Source organism: Haemaphysalis longicornis, unplaced genomic scaffold (assembly GCF_048455015.1).
Source record: "Haemaphysalis longicornis isolate Haplotype H1 unplaced genomic scaffold, Haemaphysalis longicornis Haplotype H1 scaffold_10, whole genome shotgun sequence".
NCBI classification, from domain to species: domain Eukaryota; kingdom Metazoa; phylum Arthropoda; class Arachnida; order Ixodida; family Ixodidae; genus Haemaphysalis; species Haemaphysalis longicornis.
In genome coordinates, this window is record NW_027526204.1 from 11722496 (window position 1) to 11744024 (window position 21529).

Here is a 21529-nt window from a genome sequence, read left to right on the forward strand (position 1 = left end):
CCCTCCTCGCGATTCGCTGGGGAGAACGAAATGGCCGCGGCCTCAACATCACCGATTCGCAAGCGGCTGTGCGAATGCTAGCGGCAGGAGGAATACCACTTGCACTTAGAAAGGTACTTCCAGAATCCCTCGAGAAAGTTCACAACCATACGTGGACCCCCGGACACGAGGGACTGCCGGGTAACGAGGCGGCGAACAGGCGAGCGTGCGACTTCACTCACCGCCCCCCTGTGACTGACGCCTTACGATACCCAAGCACCACTACGTACGGGGAATACCTACAAAATACCAGAAAAGAGCGGGCTAAATATCCAATCCCGCATCGCGAACTAACAGCAAGTGAAGCCCGGATGCTACGTAAGATTCAAACAAACACCTTCATACATAAATCTTGCTGGGCGAAGATTTTCCAACAACGGCACCCTGACTACACAGAAGACTGCAGGCTATGCGGAGAGACTGCTACCCTCTTCGATGCCACGTGGGCCTGCCCACACTTCTGGGCAGGGGCCGAACACCAAAAGAACCCGCCACTGACTTCCCGTGAATCATGGGAGGCCGCCCTCGCCAGCCCCGACTTACAGATCCAAAAGGACCTAATCAACTGGGCGAAGACGGGAGCAGAAGCCACTGGAGCCCTGGACAAAGGGTTCCACCGATGATTCTTTCATTTTTTTCTCCCCTTCCCCTTTCCTCCATCTTTAATTCAATAAAGTTTATTCAGTCAGTCAGTACTCCGTGTGTACTTCTTGGAGAAGTACGGCTTCTTCCGCGAGCCTGTTTCTGTGGGCACTGCCGCAGCCTGGACACGTGACACGCGCCGTCGAGTGCGCGAGGAGGAGGAGGCGATGTGGCAGCGTGCTGTGCTGGAAAAGCCCACTCTGGTGGTTTACGCGCAGCACAAGACCTCGATCGGTGGCTGCCAGCTGTACGACAACAGCTTGGGGAGCGCGCTGCTCTTCGAGGCTCGTGCGGGACCCCTCGGTGCTCTCGTGCGCCAGAAAACGTTCGATGACCAGGTGGCCAGTGTGGTGTGCCGTGCTTGTGGCGAGGGTGACGAGTCCGCCGAACACTTGATTTTAAGCTGTTCAGGTCTCGGACACTGTGACAATGTCAGCGAAAATGGTCCGCTTCCGACCTTGCGGGAAGCTCTCGGCTTCGGGGACGCCGACGGTGTGGTGGACGTGCGTGCTGTAGCGCGTACAAGGCGCCGCCTGGAACGCTGGGGTGCGACGGCAGCCCAGGGACGTTAATTGTACATTCTCAGACTCTTCGTTCTTTTATGCTCGCTTTTTTGTTTGTTTTTGTTTGTTTCTCGTATGTGCGTGAGTGTTGCCAAGTGTCCCCTTTTGGTGTGCCGTGTTTTTGTCTCGTTCGCGCCACGTTATTGTCGTTATGTTTCTCATGCATTTATCTTTGTTTGCCCTGGCTAGTGTGTGCGCGGCACACCCACCCGATTCAAAGGGTACAGCCCAAATATCATCATCATCATCGTGCGTAGAGCCATTTCCCGCCGGAGCGCACGACGTCGTGCATATAGCATTGCTCGATCACAAATGGGAGTCTCTCCGTCGTCGCGTTCTTTTTACTTTCTTTTTCTTTTTTCGGCGAGGCCGGTGAGCGCTGACCGGCCGTGGTAATCCTGCCTTTTGCGTTTCTGTTTTCTGATTGATTGTAGGGTTTAACGCGCCGACGAAACGCAGGCGATGAGGCGCGCCGTAGTGGAGGGCTGCGGATTAATTTTGACCACCTGGGGATCTTTAACGTGCGCCGAAATCTCGTGCACACGGGCGTTTTTGCTTTGTACCTCCATCAGAAAAGCGGCCGCCGCAGCCGGGAATCGAACCTGCGACCTCGTGCTCAGCAGCGCAACGTTTTTGTTTTCTCTTATTTTGCTTTACCGTCGGCTCCGCGGGTGGTAGGTGGCGGAGTTGGGGGCTTTATCCGCGGTTGGTCTTTTTTTCTCTTTCTCTGTCTCTCTCTCGCTCTGTCGTTTTGTGGCACGTAGACGCAAATTCTCTTAGCGCCGTTGCCGCATTTCCTTCCTTTTCTTTTACTTTCCCTTCAATCGTGTTGGCGGTCACTGCAACAGTTTTCTTGACATGAGAGTTGGAGTTTGTGTAGGCCGGTTCGTCCTAAGCGTTTTTTTTTCTTTGCAGTGAGTTTGCGGAAAACCAAACAAATATACTCATGTTGGTCGGCATATCCGAGAATTTGAACAACAGCTTCATCTTCATCGCAGTCTACTGTATTTCTAGTCTGTTAACAAAACTATAGTTCATAGTCACTGGAAAACCTTCAGCTTGAACGTACGGCAACTAAGGACAGTTGAGAGGAACACGGACACAATGCTGTCTTTTTGTCTTACTGTCTTACCGTCCTTTCTTTCCGTACGTACCAGCTGAAGGCTTTCCAGTTCACATGAACCAACTCACCCAATCCCAAGCAATTCTATAGTTTATAGTTTTTGCTTGTGTTGCTGATATCCTTCCAAAGTTTGTTTTTGCGCAGTTTCCCAGGGTGTTACCCCCACTGACAGACACGAGTCGTAGGGTGTCTGCCAGTGGGGGTAACACCCTGGGAAACTGCGCAAAAACAAACTTTGGAAGGAGATCAGCAACACAAGCAAAAACTATAAACTATAGAATTGCTTGGGATTGGGTGAGTTGGTTCATGTGAACTGGAAAACCTTCAGGCTACGACCACGGTTATTAGTCAGGTTTATAGTTGATTGGAGTGTCATACAGCTGTCCGTAGACTTAGCACAAATGACAGAACGCAGGGTGGGAGAAAATCGTCTCGGTATGTTTACGGCGGCTAGTTGGTGTGCACATTGATTCGACCGCTTTTTCACCCATGCCCGGTTACCACATTTTCAGCGCGCTCATTCCTGGGGCGCCTCTACGCCTCTTGCTTGCGGATACGACGCATACTCATGCATGTCTATGCCATCGCTGGTTCTAATTCTATCATTCAGTATGAGTAATCAAATGTTTAAGCAGGTCTGCTCTACTGCAGTCGCAGAGTTCCTCGAAGCAATCGTGGAACACTTGAGGGCAAAGCTACGTCTGCAATCTTACCCTGTGAACAACTGTAAGACAGCTGCAGGAAATGAACATGGACGGTCCATGGGTTGTTCTGCATTGCAATGAAGCTGACGCACCCATTTTGCGGGCTTAAAAAGGCACACCTGGTGGGCTACGCAGGGACCCCTTCGTAGCAGCAAAACTAGCAATCGGCTTTTTACTGGTACTCTTGCTACTCAAGCGCAAGACACATGCACGACTAGAGCATGCGAATGGCATGCGACCATCGTTACGAGTGATCATTAGGACCGGTTTTGGCGTCGTACATTCGTCACAGGAGGCCCACGACATGCGTCTGGCGAGCCAGATGCAATCGTGCCATTGTTGCGACCGTCGTGCGGCTGCAGCCAATGAGAGCCAGAAGGTGTCGTCATAATGACGTCACTGTGACAGTTTCTTTCAAAGCCTCGAGGAGGCGCTAATGGCAGTTCCGAGTATTTTGAAAGGAGCAGCGTGCTCGCACGGTCTCCGCCGACCCGCATGCTCTCCGCCGACAATAGAGACACCTGGTAGAAACATGTTGCCAGCAGTACCAACAGCATGGACGAGCGGAATCAGTGGTGAACATCCCCACACCGCTTTACTGAGCATAGCAAATGCAATGTTTTTACTTCAACTTGATAAATGTTTTCTTTTCTTGCCCGGATTTCTCTTGCTCATATTTAAGTTGGCCGGAGTGCGCCTAAACAGAGAGGCAACCACGGAGCGAAAACAGTGGACAGAGCGTCGCCGGCGCTTCATCGCAGGCGCACTCGAGAGCAATTCACGCATACGACTAGTCGTGGCGACCGTTGTAACAATCAGTCGCATGCCTAGTCGGGGATGTGTCTTGGGTAATTGTGTGAACTTTTACCAGTGTTTGTGTATTTTACTTTCAGAAGACACTAACAGCAGCAAGCATTCCACATCCAACTTCATTAATGCTGAAGAGCTGTTTCATGGCAATCTCTACGAAAGCGGCCTGCAGTTGGGGTTCATCCTGCAGCCAAAGCACACAAGCGGCCATTACCACTGCTGCCATAGGTATCGTGCCTATTCTGTCTGACGGCGATGGTGTGTGCATTACTATGTATTTTCTTTGCAGGAACACAGTGTGCTGTTATGTTATTCAGTGCAAGCTCCCAAACAGAAGAGGAATTTCCAGGTTAGAATTCCGGATTTTTTTCTCATTAAGCACTTCAGTATGGAGCAGTCAACGCAGTTAACAGAACTCTTAATGTAACGTGAATTTCAGATAACTTTCTAGCAATTCCTTTATACTTTTGAGTATGGTGATGTTTGGAAGCTGTGAGAATGCGAAGGCCCTGTGTTATCAGCATCTCTGGAAACTTTTTTTGCATGGCCCTTCACATCATCAACCGACAACTGCCAAAGAAAGCAATGTACCCAATAAGCATACGTACATTAAGGTAAATGGGTCTAATCTGTGCTACTTGAACATTTCTTTGTGGAAAGCAGCTCAAACACTGATAAAAAAAGGACAAGAAAACTGGGACATAGCCACGAAGTCACGGAGCAAGAATTATTGAGGAGGCGCAACAGGGCTTGCTTTGCCGGCGCAGTAAAGTCATGGCGCCGGGCACGGCACCGACGCACCCTCTTTGGTGAGGCGCCAAAGGGAAAACGCGCGCAAAGAGCTTTCCTAAAAGGCTCGCCAGTTCAAGGTCAGTCAGTGCAGCCGGCTGCCGCCATGAGCAGACAATGCCGACGATTTCCTCATCTGACTGGAATTTCATGGAGCCGATTTACCGCGGAAGAAATCTTCGCGTTTCAAGCGTCGTTGTCGTTACACAAAGGGGTTTTGATTTATTTTTAGAACGCGAAACTTACAGCAAAAAAATAACCTGTGGTTGAGAAGCAAGCATGACGAGTTTCAGGGAATGATGGTTCTTAGTTCATATTTAGACTGCCCTAGGTTTCCCGCCCTGCCTGTGCAACATGAAAATCGCGCGCAAATCTGAGAAGCCCGCGAGAGGTGAGAGCGGCGAGAGGGAGCCACTCGTGGCGAGAAGGCGGCATCGGCAGACATTGTCTGCTCCGGGATTCCTTCTTGTGCTTCTGTTTATTTATTTTGCAGAAAGGACTCCGGCAACTTTACAATAGATTTGATTATGTTACGTTTTTTGTGCGTCGCGTCCGTAGAACAACATGTAAACTATGGCAACGCACTCGACGCGTCACCTGTTGTGCTGCTCCGCAAGCTGCAGTACCTCCTCGCAGATTCCCCTTCTCAATTACTTATTTCTCTGTGCACGAAGTGTGTTAAGGTACTTAGAAAGGTGTAACATAAGGTAGCATAACTGTTAATTTCCAGGCATTTGTTACCTCTGCTTCCCTGCTTTTCACAGATCCTCAGGTCAGACTGGACACTTCAGAAGCAATGTGCACTATCGGTTACGTATATTTGTATGGGTTTAAAGTGGCTACCACAAGCGGCGGGCTTTTTTTACTCTGGCTCTCATGTAACTGGGTGTTGTACTTGCTGCCTGCAAGTGCTGTTGTGAATTCTGTTTTAGTGCAGAGGCAGCACTCCAAGTTGTGTGCACGCACTCTTTACATTAAAGAACACTGGCTGTGCAAACAAGATGGGATGCAGCTTCGATAAGAAATATGCTGATGCTGCCTTCCAGCATGGCGACACAACTTGTCAGGTGGGAGCACTTTCGCTTGCAACCAAATGTGCTCTGTAGGTCACATTAGCTGGAGTAAGGGGAAGTTGCTCACATTTTACATGCACCCGCTAGGTTGAACAGAATCATCTGACACAGTAGTTTTTATGAAGATTGAAATGGACTTGAATCTAAGACTATTCTGGCAAGCCTTGGATGAGAGTTGTGTAAAGTGGCATACTTTTTTTTGTTCTCAGTATTTCTGCGTATAAGTGTTGTCTCCTTTTCACATGCAGTGTACAAGCACCACAGTCATATTTCAGATTTCCTATTTATCTAGGGAGTACCTGCCTCACAGGTATTGTTTGTGTGCAGGTGTTGGGGGGGGGGTGTCTAGGCAATTTGGGACGCTTAACCCAGGAGGCGGACTCTTAGCCTTCAACCCAGCGTCCGGGCTAATTGCGACTCATGCGGCATATTCTCCCCTGGTGAGCCTGGGAAAACATTAGTGCGTTGTTGTTGCCCTAGCAACGCCACCGCCATGTTGGCCTTGAAGGCGTTATTATTGCCATGACAACAATGCGAGGGCGCGCAGCCTGCGTGGGGGAGAGGTAACGCTCTCCCCTCTCATGCCGGTTTGATTCCTTCCCCCCACCCCCTGTCCCCGGACCAGGACCCCCCCATTCCCACCCGGCAACCGCCGCCGCTACCCCGCAGCCTCCAACGGGCAAGCCTCGCCGGCCTCGCTCTGCCGGCACGAAGCCACGCCGCTTGAGCAGTAACGACGCCAGCTCGAATATCACTTGAACACTTTATTCGCGTTACGTGCGCGAACGCTACGTGCGGCGAGAAACACCGATGACCAATACAACACAGACAAGGTTGTCTGTCTTTGTCTGTCTTCAAGCACAGCACACGCACAACACAAGTCCTATTCTTCAGCTCAGCTTCACGTACGGCATACGAACGACGTTCTCACCTTTTGCTAACAGCACTCGGAGTCTTCGCGTTACGATTCATCCTGGTGTTCTTGGCGTCCCTTTTGTAGCACCGTAATGTCCGAGGGAGCACATACGAGAAATAGCCCACTACACGAAACGCGCGTCGGCCTCGCCGTCGCGCAGGGAAACTGTTCTCGCGCATGCGCAGCAAGACGGGGCGACGGGGCTGACGGCGCGACGCGGGGGTGAGGGAAAGCGCTCCGTGAACGAGCGAAGAGAAAAATGGGAGAGAAAGAGAGCATTTTGTTTCCTCAGCGCCACTGGCGTTTGGCGCGCAATAATAGAACCGAAACTAGAAAGAGTAGCATCGGACTGCTTAACCTGTTATTCATGACAGATTTACAAATTGATTCCTGCCCCTCGTGTGCATGATGGCTTACTGATGCTGTTTATGTAGCGTGTGTGACCTCTATGTGCAGCTGTGAAAACATACTGCTGACCCCATATGCAGGAAGTCATCTAAAACAGTGGAAGGGGTTTCCGTGGCCATTTAAGTAACTTGGGTATTTTGTGCAGAGCGCCTTTCTGTTAAGTGCTCACATTCTAATTGTGACATTTCTGTAGCTCTTTATGAACTAGCAGAAATCAGGTTTCCACAGATTGCACTAGGTTCATGTTACAAAAATAAAGGCCAGGCAAATATGGGACATTGTCAGCTTGTAAATGCTTCCTATGTGCAGCAATGTTATTGCAAGAGCGCTGAGTGCCCCAACTCAAATAATTGTGGCTGTCATAGGGAACCCTGTAGTTCAATGCCATACCACTGTAAAAAGCGATGCGAGGCCAGTTCTGTCACAGAGTGAAGCCACTCAGTAAAGGTTACAGGAAAAAGGAATGCCATATTACTATCATGTGGATCGACAGGTGAAGCCTCAGGTTAGTGTATGGTGCTGCAGGCTGGTGTGCTTCACTCTGCTGGTACCTCTGCTGGGCTGCTTCACTCTAATGCGGCTCCTTTTCTTAGCATTGTGCCTACTTTGGATACACATAAAGCTTTTCTATTAGTGACCAAGCCAGGCACAGCCGCTTCTGTAAGTGCCTATGGAGAGCATGGTAGCTGCACAGGATGCACAAAGTACGACTCTGCAGGGGAGTTTACGGTGTATTTTCCCAGATTCTTGGTCATGTAGGCTTATCCCCTCACATTTCTGCAGTTTAGCATTTCTATCGGGTTTGTTGGCCCACTATATTATCAGAGGATGTATGCGCCAAATACTGCAACCAAAACCGGTGCCCAGAAGCGCACTTGTTCAGCTGAAGAAAGGTGTAAACAATGCTAAGCTCAAAATGAAATCATTGGCCCTGGGATGGTCGGTAAAATAATTGAACAAATAAAAAGAAACAAGAATCAGGCTACCTAGCGCTTGTCCCCCTGCTCGAGTGCTATCACTCTTGTTCACCTTCAAGAAATGACTTTCAACTTTTCTCTTACCAGGAATGTCAAGTTCTAGTGACTGCAATCTACTAGCAATACAGTAGGCTACTGCAAACGGAAACTATTTAGAACACAAATTTACAAAAGTAACCACATGTGCTTTTGTATAATGGAACAAATAATATACTTCTTTGATACATTTTATCACATCCGAGCAATTTGATAATTTGTACAGCCCTGCTTCCTAAACCCATTTTCTGGACAACGCAACATTAATCGCCACTATCCATGCCCTTAGCAGTTCATGGCTGTACATGTTTTAATGATGCGTTCATAAACTCAGCCTAAAGGCCCCAATGTCATGTCCATCTTGGAGGTAAACACGTGTACTGTGTTCAAGTATAGAGCCTGTGTGAAAATTGTATGACAGTCTTTGCCTGTAGCTACCCTGAACTTTGATATTTTCAGTTCTGGATGTGAAGAAGGCCCAAGCTATGGCCTTAACAAAATTCCCTTCTTCACGAGATGCTGCAGACATTGGGCCAGATGCTGATGCTCGCACTTGCTCCTACCACCCAGTTTCTGGAACCACACGGTGGGTGGTGATGCTTGCAATGCAATTGCTTCTTTAAAATAAATAGTGTTGAGAGCCTAGTGTCTAGAACTCACCACTCATTGGAATTTTGTTAATTTTGCCATTCAGACGTCTTGGCTACGGTTTAATTGGTACGACTGTGAGGGGACTATCGTTCATGCACAAGGCGAACTTGTGCCCACAGGCAATGTGCTACTGGTAATTTCAAGGCTCCACAGTCTGCTTTGTTTTTTTCTTTCGCACTTCCATACTGTGCCACACCTTCCTTTTCCTTGCCTTTCAATAACTGACTGACGTATGAACGTGGAGGCGCACAGCCATGGCAATGGCAGGAAGTTCAAACTGGGCCGCACGAGTTGCGGCATTGCTCCACCTCTGGGGTGGTATCGGCCCAATGCCACTGAAATGCAAACAATAAAGGGGTAAAAAACAACAGGAATGCAGAGAACTAGCTGACAAAGAAGAAAGGAAACAGGCAAACAAAACGGCAGCACGATTCAGATGAAAAATCAGTTGGCACATTAAGTCAAAGGAGGGTGTCCAATGCTCATGTGTAATATGTATGTCTTTTGGTGCGCCACTTCAAGGCACGTAGTCCAGTTGCTGCCAACACTTTACTTGCAGTTGACAACTGCGATACGGGGGATAATTTTATAGCGCTCAAAGTAGTGAAACAGCTTCTACTTTCCATGGCGGAGAATAGCGTCCATACCCAAACAAGATTGCTGGATCAGTACTCCACAGTTTGCCTTTCCATGTTATAGGTTCGTTCGTTGCTGCTTGAAAACGCGAAATATTGCAAGCTGGCAAGTCTCTGGCTCTATGTGAATCTGTCAATGCCGATGTGGGTGTCTGTGCTGGCGGCAAAAACCAGCTCAAACAGTCCTAACCAGGTTGTTTTCTGCATGGCTGTAACTTAGGTAAAGGTTGCATAGGGGATAATTTCATCTCTTGTCTTGTGTGGTTGAGCTCAACACACTTTTTTCTTTCTCACCAGTTTCTTTGTTCGTTACTACAACAGCAGGTGCACCATGTCGTAAGACGAGATGTGCAAGAAACATTTCATGACTTTTGCAGCAGTTCCAAACGGAAAAGTATCCGTCTTGGCATATTTTGTAGAGCAATTGTGTAGAGCAATTTTGTAGAGCAATTGTGGCCCTGCATATAATGCAGGGCCGCAATTATGAACTTTTTCCTGAGGTGGACGTTGCAAAGGGGCCAAGAAGGTCCATTTTGGTTTGGCAAAATGATGTATCAGGAGGGTCTAGCAGGCGAGGGTCTAGCACAGTCTCCTTTACTTGCTTTTTAATTGCTTCGCACTGCGTTGGGTACACTTTTTGTGGGTTCTGGCAAACATGTCACGCTAATTCATCTGTTAAGATTTATAGCTTTGTTACAGGAGTTTGTCATTGTGGTGCAGAAATCTGAAAATTCCTGAATGAAACTTTAAAGCATCCTTTGGTGTGTTTTCCTGCACAGATCGATGCATGCTGATACTGAACATAGGGGCGTTTTTCCCAGTGCGGTCAGATGTGTTATGTCAGCAACACCTTCGATGAATGTGATGGCAATATCTTTCGAGAGATATCAGCGTTCGTTCCAAAAATCGGTTATCAAAATGGGCAGGTGACCGTTTTGCAGCTTTACACATCCTTTTGCAGTGCAGATACCTGTGTCAAAAAGCAATCGCATGTTGCCTTAGGGTATCCCTTCGGAGTCATGTAATGCATCATTCTTAATTTTGACAAATACACTTGTGCGAGCACGAAGTATGACACCACTGTCAGTGATGCATAAAGTCATGTCACGTTTATCTTCAATGCTTCCTCTATGGCTTGTTTTGAGGAATAGTAACCGTCAGTTTCTGGAAGTCAGTACCATTTGCTTCAAGTCCATAGCAAGCATGAAGTCTTGCACATTCGGGTAGCATGACAAAAGTGTCAATGAACGGAAACTTTGATTTTAATCCATGCCGTGCACGCACCCATGGGACCAACCAAGTGACTTGGCTGTGCGAATCGGCAAGCCAGTCCAAGGCTTCAGTACAATCTTCAGTGCCATGGCGAAACAGTTACTTATCACGGAATGGTCAACAGCAGCATGGGCCACTGCGATCATCTCGCAGCCATCAATTTGCATGAGCATGTCGCATGCTACATCTTGAATGGTACAGCCTTTTGTCTCCATCTGCTCACCTGTTTCTTGTCATCATCTTTGCATTGGAATATCTCCATACATGTCAACACCAGTGGCCTCACCTCCCAGGGTCGCTGACTTCCTTTCCCCGGCTTTCAAGGTTATGTGATGGACGAGGCGAAATTCGGGGTGAAGAGGGGGCTTAAGAATAGGTGTTGTACAGGTGATGGTGAGGTAGGGCATCGTTCGGTGAGGTTGTCCTCGATATCTTGTGGGTGCTCACAATTTGTCAGATGCGGTGCATTGGGTGCAAATTCTCGGAAACCGGCTCAGTGTTAAGAACATCTGCAGTAGACATGGCCCGCTTTTCCACAGTGGAACAGAGAGACTTGTGGTCGGGTGTGCGCCAAATGTCGCTTTTCCAGGGGTGTGTTTCCACTGAATACAACAAGCTGTTGTGAGGCTGGCCACTGAGTGTGGCTTCGGTGCAAGGGTGGCGAGCGTCCGTGGTTTGCAGTAGTGGGATTCCCACGCGGCAGCCACATATGAGAACCTTAGTTCCTCACACTGCAGCTCCTCCATTAGGCCATTACACTCACAGCTTGCCTCACTTCATCTATTAACCTCTTCTATAGACTCTGTCAGTGGTGAATTCTAATTCAGACAAAGCATAGGCAGCTCTTCTTGAACCATTCTCTTCACCTGTTCGCAAAGGTCGTTACAGTTGCTGTCAGCTCTGTCATGCAGTTTTCACTCAGAACTGTGGCTTCAGTTTGGCAGTACTGCCACACCCTTTGCTGAAGGGCCCACTGTATCGTGGGGGCTTCAACAATACACTCAGAAGTCATGGGTGGAAAAAACCTCATCAGCCCGGGGAGTATTTTTGGCTTGACACCAAGCGTGGTGCCTTACTTTTTTGTCGGGCTATTTCTTCTGCATACCTGGCAGCGCTATCATGGAATTCTCACTTGTTGTGCAGCCTGAGCCCTTTCCTTGCGACTGATGTTTATGTGAGCTACAAGTACCTGCTGTAGAAACTCCTTCTAGAAGACATTTTGGTTCTCAAACTAGGTTCGAACCGATTCTTCCAGAGCAAAGTAGATCTAGGCCACCCTGCTGATTTTGATCAAATAGATAGAGGTGAGACAGCTGCGCATATTGCACAGTTTTGATACAAATCAGTTTTCCTGCGCCAAGCTGCTCCAGAACCTTTACAATTGCAAAAATTGTGCCAAACTGCTCCAAAACAGTCTGTAAAACAACGATTTTGCCTTGCACGTCAGTTTGAGTGGGGGAAAATGCCAACTTCACAGCATAAGCAGAAGATAGCGCGTGCACACACCCCACTGCTTCGGCCGAAAACGCGCAACAAAACAACAATATAAGCAGTCCCCCGCACGTCTGGCCCGCGAAAATCGTCCTAACGGCCGAGAAAGTTAGGCGAACGAACCGACGGGTAGTAACTCACTCACTCCAGAACACAAAATGAACACACACACACACAACAACAAATGGGACAACGAAAGCTACCGCCAACCCCTGCAAAACGCCCATCCCGATCTCCCCTCCCTCGTCCATGCAAGAATGAACCGGAGCGCGGCGGCGACAAGAAACCAGGAGCCGAGGGAAAACGGATTACAGATGCCCAAGCAAGGGGGCCTTCACCTCTCTAACCTAACGGTACTGCTCTGACCCGCGCCTCGCTGCCGCGGAGAAACCCAAAACAAAATACAAACTATACCACCCTCAGCATTTCCAAGAACCAAAGGAGGGGACAGAGGCGGCCTAGCCTAGGCGGCCCGGACTTCCCCCTTCACGGCGAAGCGAAAGCCATTGCGATTTTGTTTTTTCGTCGTGTCCACAATAACACTGTCAAAACTAAATCTCTTTTACACTACTCTATACAGGATGCTTGCGACTAGACAAAGAAATGCACAATTCTTATCACAACCATACGAGCACTACTAGAAAAGCTCCAAGCATGTACACAAAGCACAAACACTAACAATACACAGCAAAGAATTCACAACGAGAAACATGCGTTCTCTAACTCACATAACGGGCTGGAGACGGATTCAACTTCCTCACCGGGGAACGCCACGGAGGGGCTTGTTGACAAGCTCATGTGCGCGTGCGGGGTCATCAATCGGCTATGACCATTATCAGACCAGGCGACTCCACAAAAGTGATGTGAGCAGAAACGGTACGATGTTCCCACCCAAAACAGTCAGACGTACCGAAGGTGCTCGGGCCACGCCGCGGATAAGCCGGGCGCGGTATTGCGACGTGCTCTAGGAATAATCCAGGTGCCCAATTTCCACACTATGCTGGCGGCACATGACTAAGGTCATCACAGGCCAGGTGTGTCCCAACAATGAGAAACCCAATTGAAAAAAAATTAAATGTCCCACTTTGCACCTGCCAGTGACACTGCGGCTGATCTTTTAAAATATCTTCGAGCCTACCAGACTATGCCCAAGGTGAGCCAAAACAATAACGCAACAAACGCATATCTGACTTTTCGGGACTTCCACCTTTAACCGTTCACACTCATTGACGGTGGCGTGTATTACACCACCAGCCCCCACTCGGCCTAGCGAGACACTCATCCCTGGTACCACCAGCAATATAAGCTGGTCCCTGTCTCCAGCGCCCGTTGCAATGCAAGTCAACGTCACGGCGCTCCACCTACCAAAGGCGGCCGAGAAACTGCTCGGAAAAAGGAATCGTTCTGTCAAAACCGTGGCTAGCTCTTCGGGGTGAATACCTACGATGCTTGGCATCCCCACAGAGGGAACCGGTCGCATTAATCCGTATAAATACGAGATCAAGCACTAGCTTGAACACTCTGCGTTGTGGAATGAGGTTACTCGAATTCAAGCATCTCCTTTAGCACCCGACCGTGGGTTTCGTCAAAATGAACCTTAAAATCGAACACAGCAAAAAAGCCCCATCTTCATGCCCGAAGAGAGGAAGACCTCGAGCTCCGCCGGCTTCCACAAAACGAGGAGCCGGTCATGCCGGCGTCCCGAATGCGGGCTCTTGCATTGCACGCAACTAGCGTGCCTGGCGCGGCCAGCCGATTGCACAAGCAAAGCTCGGTACTGTATGGCAGCAAATGAACTATCAAACGCCGCGCCCCACGTTGGGCGCCAGAAATGTGCGCATATCCTAGAAATGTGGGGTTCATCCTATCCTTAATCCTTTCCATTAAGGAACAGAATAGAATAACGCGCCGTCGTTATTCTCACTGCTCTCGCGCAGCCCCTAATGCCCTGCCCACAACGGGTTCGAGAGCGAGACACGAGAGCGAGACACGAGACCGTCATTTCACACGGCAGCGATACCTTTCATAGTACAGGGGGTTTATTACGCGGACAACCACTATACAAAAGCTTCACTGCACTACACACCTAGCCCCTGGGGCATACACCCGTCAGCGTGTGTCCAGTCCCTAATCGGGTAGCAGTTACCGTCCGCCGGCGTTGGCCGGCCGCAACGCTCGCTGACATAGGGGAAGGGGGCTCCTGTGCGCTACACATTTCATGCCACTGGACTCGACCAAGCGGCATCGGCGCTCGTCCGCTGAACTTAGACGGCGCAAGCCGTCACAGCGCGGACGCGGGGGCAACCCACCAAGGAGTGGAATATGGCCGCGGAGACTCGCGGACATCCTAGATAAACGCACTGACGCAAATCAAGGCATGCGCAAATCGACACGGTGGGTGCCGTGACCCGCGGAAGTGGGAAACAATGGCCAATGCAAGAAACGGCCAAAAGTGGCCGAAAGGCATTTACGTACCGTGCGATCGGTGCGCGTCCCAAGGGCGGTTTCCCCGGGGAGTCTCCTGCGCGCATCCCCCGCAGCCTCGTACGGAGAGGAGGGAGGCGCGCGAGGATCGCCCTCGCCCCACCAAGGAGGAGGACGTCGCTAGCGCCTCCTCGCCATGCTTGGAGCTTGGCCCCCACACTGTACGGCTGCAGTGAGGTGGATGTCAAACTTTTCTTCGCAGGTTTCGTAAGTGCAACTCTTACAAAACTTTCGCGCAATGCTTATTGTTTTGTAAGGCATGGTCCATGATTATCTACTGCCTACACTTCATGTTTACGCTCTTTTCATTGTTACACTCAGTTTCTGATATAAATTGTAAAAGCACTTGGTTTTCACAATCTCCCTCAAAACTTGAGTTGTACTATGAAATGAACATAGTCTGACATGTGTGCATTTGTGCGTGTGTTTAAAATGCTGTTTTTCTTATTTAGAAAGATCACCTGGTTGGCATTTTCAGGCAGTTCGTATGGGCCTGATTAGGCTTATTCCTGTTTGGCAGAAATTCTAAGCAGTGGATTTGCAATGTTTCAGTGCGCCGCCGCATCACCAGCCTTTGTTTGCTACACAAGTTTTTCTACAGCCCTCTTAATCAAGCACCCTACATCGTACCACCGACGCGCATATCTCACCGCACTGCCCACCCGTATCAAATTGCGCGTCCACATGCTCGCACTACTACTTTTTCTGCCTCTTTTTTCCCCCGTGTAGCAGTGGACTGGAATAGCCTTCCCTGTGACGTTCCGGCCATCACGTGTTCATCAACATTTAAAGAGAAGGTCACCACGCACATTTCCATTTGACGACCTGCGAACATTTATCTGTTACCCACCCCTTATGTAATACCCCCTACAGGGGGTCTTTAAGGTATTAAAGTGATGTGATGTGATGTGATGTGCTCGTGTGACCTGCTGCCATGCTTTTTTGAAGTTTTACTGAGTGAGGAACGTTTGCATGCATTTCTGGGGGCACCTTGTTATTTTTTCACTTTGTGCACTGTAGGAGAGTTCACTCAAACACCACGTTTATTAGCCAAAAACTAGCTAGTTTGTTATGCATGGACTTTAGTCGATTGTTGAAATATTTAGGATACTGTTTCTGATCTTGTCTCATTTTTCCCACTTGACAATTTTTCCAATGACAGCAGGAAAATCCAGTTCGGAGGGCAGCTTCATTCCGGCCTGTCCTGGCAACCACAGAACCATCCATCTACTCATGTGGAAGTTCGTGCCAGTAAGATGCCCTACACCTGCAGTGTTTGCCAAAAAGCCTTCCGTGAAAAGCACAACATGGACAGGCACATGAAAGTGCACTCTGGAGAGAAGCCTTATGTGTGCAGCATCTGTCTACAGAGGTTTACGCGAAAAGCCAACCTAGTTACACATGAAAGACTGCACTCTGGTGAGAGACCCTATGTGTGTAGCATCTGTCAGAAAAGCTATACTCAAAGAAGCAGCCTTGTTACTCATGAAAGATCGCACTCTGGTGAGAGGCCCTATGTGTGTAACATCTGTCAGAAGGGCTTTTCTCAAAAGTCCCACCTGGTTGCCCATGAAAGATCTCACTCTGGCGAAAGACCCTACGTGTGTAAAATCTGTCATAAACGCTACATTAAAAGTGGCGGCCTTGTTATTCATGAAAGATTGCACTCTGGACAGAGACCTTATGTATGCAGCATTTGTCAGAAGACCTTTATACAGAGATCCAGCCTGGTTACTCATGAAAAATTACATTCTGGTGAGAGGCCCTATGTGTGTAGCATATGTGAGAAGAGCTTTTATAAGCGTGACCACCTGCTTACTCATGAGAGATTGCACTCTGGTAATAGGCCCTATCTGTGTAGTATCTGCCAGAAAAGCTTCACTTTAAAAGCGAACCTTGTTACTCATAAAAGAAAATTTCATTCTGTTGAAAAGCTCTCCATGTATAGCGTGCCAGAGAAGCTTTGCTGAAAGAGCCAGGCTGGTTACCCATAAAAGATTGCTCTCTAGAGAGAAGCTTATCATGTATAGCATCAGTTAAGCAGTTTACTAAATCGTGTCTACTGGTTTGTCATCGAAGATTGCAGTTTGACAAGGGACTGTATATAAGTAGCAATTCTCAGGAAAGCTTTTCTTGAAGAAGCTGCCTTGTTACTAGTGAAGGATGGCTATTGCGAGATGCCCTACAACTGTAACATGCATTAGGAGAGCCTTACTCTGAAAGAGTACCTTGTTACTCATGGAAGATGGCACTCTAAGAGTCCTTTTGTGTGTCGCACCTGTGAAAATATCGTTACAAAAACTAGTTGCCTTTTAAATATGAAAAGTTGCCCTCGTGCCAGATTCTCCACATAGGTACCATGATTATCATGGTACCTATGTGGACGGTTAGAGAAGCTATAGACGGTATTCACATAAAGGCTTAACAGCGATTTCTTCGCTTGTCAGCACACAAAACCATTACAGTGCCCACCGTGCCTGTGCATGCGTCCTCATCTCGCAGAAAAAAAATAGGCCGCAGCGTCCGTTGTCTGCACCGTTACCACCATGTTCTTGGCTGTAGCATCAAAAATATGAACAATCGCAGTGACCTCGTGTGGTGACGCTCTACTTTCCCTTTACAACTCCGCATAACCACCGGAAAATGGAGCTGCAGTTCTGAAAGAAGTGGTGCCATGCATGAAAACTTACGCTGCAGCGCAGTTACCTGAGAACACGGATATCGACCCAGGCACCCCACACCTTGCTCACGGCGGAGTAATTCGGTACAAAATCCAAATAATGCTTCAGAAATAATTGTGAGGTTCATGCGCCTGCCAATTGAGATACGATGGCAGCATAGCAGTGAGTGTATTGTTAGCTGGGAGACTAGTGATATCTATCAGCAAGCGTTGAAGGGGAAGGCACTAGGCGAGAGCTGAGCAATCTGTAGCTAATACCAAAACACGGCATCTGACAGTCATCTGATCTGTGCCGACGACGTCACTTGTGTCTGGCTGTAGGTAGGCTGTAGGACGCTGTGCAAGACAGTGCGTTATGTCGATATAATGCATTTGAGATAAGTGGGACACAATGCTGCTGCTGCCCGCACAAACTCTGCCGCACAACAGCGCTACTATAATAGCGCTGTTGTGCGAAGCGAGTGCCATATGTGGCACTGGCTTTGCAGCCTTTGAGCCGCTGCCAACTTCTGCTTACACATAAGGACGTCGGGGCTGAATAGCAGCGCAAAGTTGTCACACAGATAGTTGGAGCAGCTGCTATCTTCGTGTAACCAACGTTAATGCGGAACACCCTCTGTTATCGAATCCCTCGAACACGCCTTGTACACGAAAACACAAACTGTGTCACGTGCAGTCCAACTGACATGGAGGAGTCGTGCTGCCTGCTTTGCGCACGGCCACTACATATGACGTCGCCTTCGCAAACAGGACGCGCGGGCACTGGAATGGTGGCTAGCCAAATCCACAAACCGAAACTGAGATGGATAAAACTGCAGTGGCAAGAAAACTCGGCAACTTTCTTCTAGAAAAGAAGTGGCAAGAAAATAGGTGTGATAACGCCCTGCAAAGAAAATGAGCTAGAATCTGCTGTGGCATGGATCGAAATGAGCCAAATCCATTTGCCCAATGGGAGTTTGCTTTTGGCGTGACAGTTCATGTTTTCAGTAGTTTTTCTTCCTTTTCGGAGCTGGCTTATCATGGATTCAGACGGCAATTAAGAGACTGGGGAAAGATCTGTCCTCAGGCATCGACAACAATATGAACAGACGAAGCGAATGAAATGAAACTAGGCGATGTTAAACAATCATTCCAACTCATCTCTCCTGCCCATGGGGAGTAAATCTGGTTAGTCTATTCGGTTATTCAGGTTATTTTAGAACTTACTAAATAGTGGCCACTTACAAGCCCTGGAAAATCCCCCCTCCCTGCATGCAATCGACTTCATTGAGGTAAATAAGATACTAGCAGCCTTCTTGTAAAGCGTTTTGGAAATTCATGGCAAGGCAATGAACAGCTTAGAAGAACTTGTTGGGCGAGCTGGTGCATCTTGGTGGATAAACATGGCTTTGCGCGAAAATGACAGCATATACAGGAAGGACGGGATTTGCGCTCGTCCCGTCCTTTCTGTATGTGTTGTCATTTTCTGGCAAAGCCATGTTTATTCACCAATGAACAGCTTGCTTACTTTTTGAGTGTGTTCAGGCGTGCCTAAGGAAATTATCCCACAAAAGAATTCGAAAAGAACTGCTAATGCTGCCAAGAGGACGCGCGTACTCTTTATGTATAGTTCTACTGTTCTAAAGCCCTGTGGCATATGTTTAATGACTTTTACGTCAAAATTGTATCGTACCATTCTTCAAAGTCAATTTAAATAAAGTTCTCCTAAGAATTCTGCATCATCTTGAATGTTTCAATTCAATACGAGCCAAATCCAAACTTATAATTGTAATGTTCAAACTCACCGCATAATTTTTTAATTGCTTGTGGCTATAAACTTTCCCTGGCTGACATGTAAAAGATATCATATAATAGCTTTGATAGAGGTACCCCTCTGTCAAAGCTTTTTCGCTTTTCTTTCACGTTCGCTTTTCTTTCACAAACTTTCGCTTTTCTTTCACGTTCATTAAGGTGGATTTGGCTCATTTCGAAAAAAAACTCCTCATTCGTATTGCTTGAAAAAACAGTTGAAACTTGTGTGGCTTACCACAGGTGCTGTATGCTCACAAACAGTCCAGTTAGATTGCACTCTGCCATAATGGTTCCACATTTACCAATAGAGGATGTGCTCTATGCTTTTCTCAAAACACACCTTGGCCATACTTAAGATACAACGGTAAAAGTGGTAGTCGGTCTGCTTTATTTCTCGGGACTATGACAACCGCTTATTGGTGGTTATCAGAGAAGCTCTGCAATCAGTTAGAGAAATTCTGCTGGCAGGGAAATATTTATTTAGGTGTGAACAATTACTCTCAAAGTGTGCTCTGTATGCAGAATGAGTCAATAAACCTACTGAAAAAATTTGACATTCTTGTTCATTAACAGGTGGACACTGGTGATAGGCTGCTTCTAGAACTTTTGTCCTCAATATTTTGCTAAGAAAGCCTGGTTAGCCACTGAAATTATGCACTAGAGAAAACATGAAGTGCCAGGGTCTTCTGTTGTATGTTTTGTTCTGAAGGTGCACTTTTAATGATCACGTGCAAGTAGTGGTTTTAGCTGTTGCAGTGAATAGTCGAAATAGTTTCAAAACAGTGACCACATGTTGCCTGAATCCTGCACTGAGGACGACCAGAATTTCTGCAGGCGGTGAAAATGCTGCAGAAGGAAGAGTACAGGGTCCGTTTTTGTCAAGGTGGGGCAAATCATTTAAAATGTTGATGACAAAGCTAGAATCAATGGACTAGACGCAGCAAGGGCATTTACCACGAAGCAATGAAAAAGTGCGTTCTGCAGGATTAGAAAGTAGAAAGGTAGTTTTACACATTGTGGTCTCTGAGGATGATAAACAGCAGCATTAGACATAAGCATTGGCAGAATTAATGAGGTGGCGTAAAAAGCACAGTGGTGTCAGATAGAAGATGGCAGCATGGCAGGACGGCAGAGCATGGAAGGTTATATGTATCCCCAGAAACAAGTTTTTTGCAAACGGTGCCGGAGGGAAACTCAGTTTTTGCATTGAACGGAGAACACTTCGGCATGGACGCAGTCAATGATAGCATTGTGATGCGAAAAGAAACCTATACATATGCGAACATGAGTAAAAGGCAATAAGCTCATTAATCTAGAGAACGCCTTGGATTAACAAGAACGTTTGAGTGGACGGTTTAGGCCTATTGGAAAACATTGCTTTTAGTGGGTTAGCTGGAACGTGTGCTACACTGATCTCGGATATTTCACATTTTAGCGTATTCGATAACATCTGTGGGCTGATCTTCAGCTCCTTTCAGTCATTTTTCTCATAGGCGTGGTATGCCATGAACTCCTTCGCCCATTTGGCTGCTCCAGCAACATGTCTGTGGCTTAGTTCGGCAGCCAGCGATTGCACAAACAAAATTCTGTGACATCAGAAAATTATCCGGGCAGTGGCAGGGGAGTCGGTACTGCTTCATACGTACAGTGGAACCCCGATGGAAGGGAGCGCGAGAAAGCGGCGTATTACCGGGGGGTCTTACGACCGGGGTGCGGGTACATGCCGACCTAGTAGACGGTCTCGTGCGACAGGTGGGGTAAGAACTTATTTGAACTACAATATTTAGCGCGTTCTCGCCTTTTCCCAAGTTAAAAAAAGCAACCCCTATGTGGTGCCCCCTCTCCTTTATGACGTCCAGCTAGCCCGCCAGCCAAGCGCCGGGCGCTACGCGATATAAGGTCGACGTGGTCGAACAAATTGAGAGAGCAAAAGGCGACTGTGAAATTGCCAAGGCCATACGAAACGAACGATTGTACAAGGCGGAGATGAACAAAAAACAGCATTGCCGTACAGAGGGGAGACATCCTTTGAACGGTCCCGTGCCATCGCTATTGGGTCATAGTGGTCACCACATAGCTGTTTTCGTTGAGAATAACTAGAAATATATTATAATTCAACCTTCACGAGTAAACCGTGTTGCGGCGACAATTATAGCGTGTTCTTGCTACAGTGACTTGCAACGGCAGCCAGCGAGGGCCCAAAATGGCGATGCTAACGTGTACGTGTCTCCCACATCACCTCCTGTATTTTGCTCCGCCCTTGTGGCGGACGCGCATGAATTGCGGCACTCTATCGAAGAAAAGAGCGGAGTGACATCACGGCTTTTGATAAGCAGAGAGCAAGGGTATAGGGAGAAAGAGCGTCGTGAGAGGAATAAACTTCGATCGAGCTGGCGAAAAAGGCAGCTGTCCGGTCATCGCCGAGGGAATGCATCGTATGTGCTT

The 21529-nt window shown here is 48.0% G+C and overlaps 1 protein-coding gene across 2 annotated transcripts; it reads left to right on the forward strand.

Moving 5' to 3' along the window:
* Positions 1 to 3967: 3967 nt before the first annotated feature.
* Positions 3968 to 19615, forward strand: LOC144158178 (uncharacterized). 2 transcript variants are annotated; one of them, XM_077688857.1, is made up of 4 exons: positions 3968 to 4109; positions 4171 to 4230; positions 8540 to 8666; positions 15776 to 19615. In XM_077688857.1, the coding sequence occupies exons 1-4, from the start codon at positions 4007 to 4009 to the stop codon at positions 16581 to 16583; spliced, it is 1098 nt and encodes a 365-aa protein (XP_077544983.1). In that variant the 5' UTR covers positions 3968 to 4006; the 3' UTR covers positions 16584 to 19615. The 2 variants fall into 2 exon arrangements, with proteins under 2 accessions (XP_077544983.1, XP_077544984.1); XM_077688858.1 differs by having other exon boundaries at positions 15779 to 19615.
* Positions 19616 to 21529: the final 1914 nt, after the last annotated feature.

Coding starts and splice junctions, on each gene's coding strand:
- LOC144158178 (XM_077688857.1), top strand. CDS start 4,007: ATGCTGAAGAGCTGTTTCATGGCAATCTCTACGAAAGCGGCCTGCAGT. Junction 4,110..4,170: donor CATTACCACTGCTGCCATAG/GTATCGTGCCTA, acceptor TTTTCTTTGCAG/GAACACAGTGTGCTGTTATG. Junction 4,231..8,539: donor AACAGAAGAGGAATTTCCAG/GTTAGAATTCCG, acceptor TGATATTTTCAG/TTCTGGATGTGAAGAAGGCC.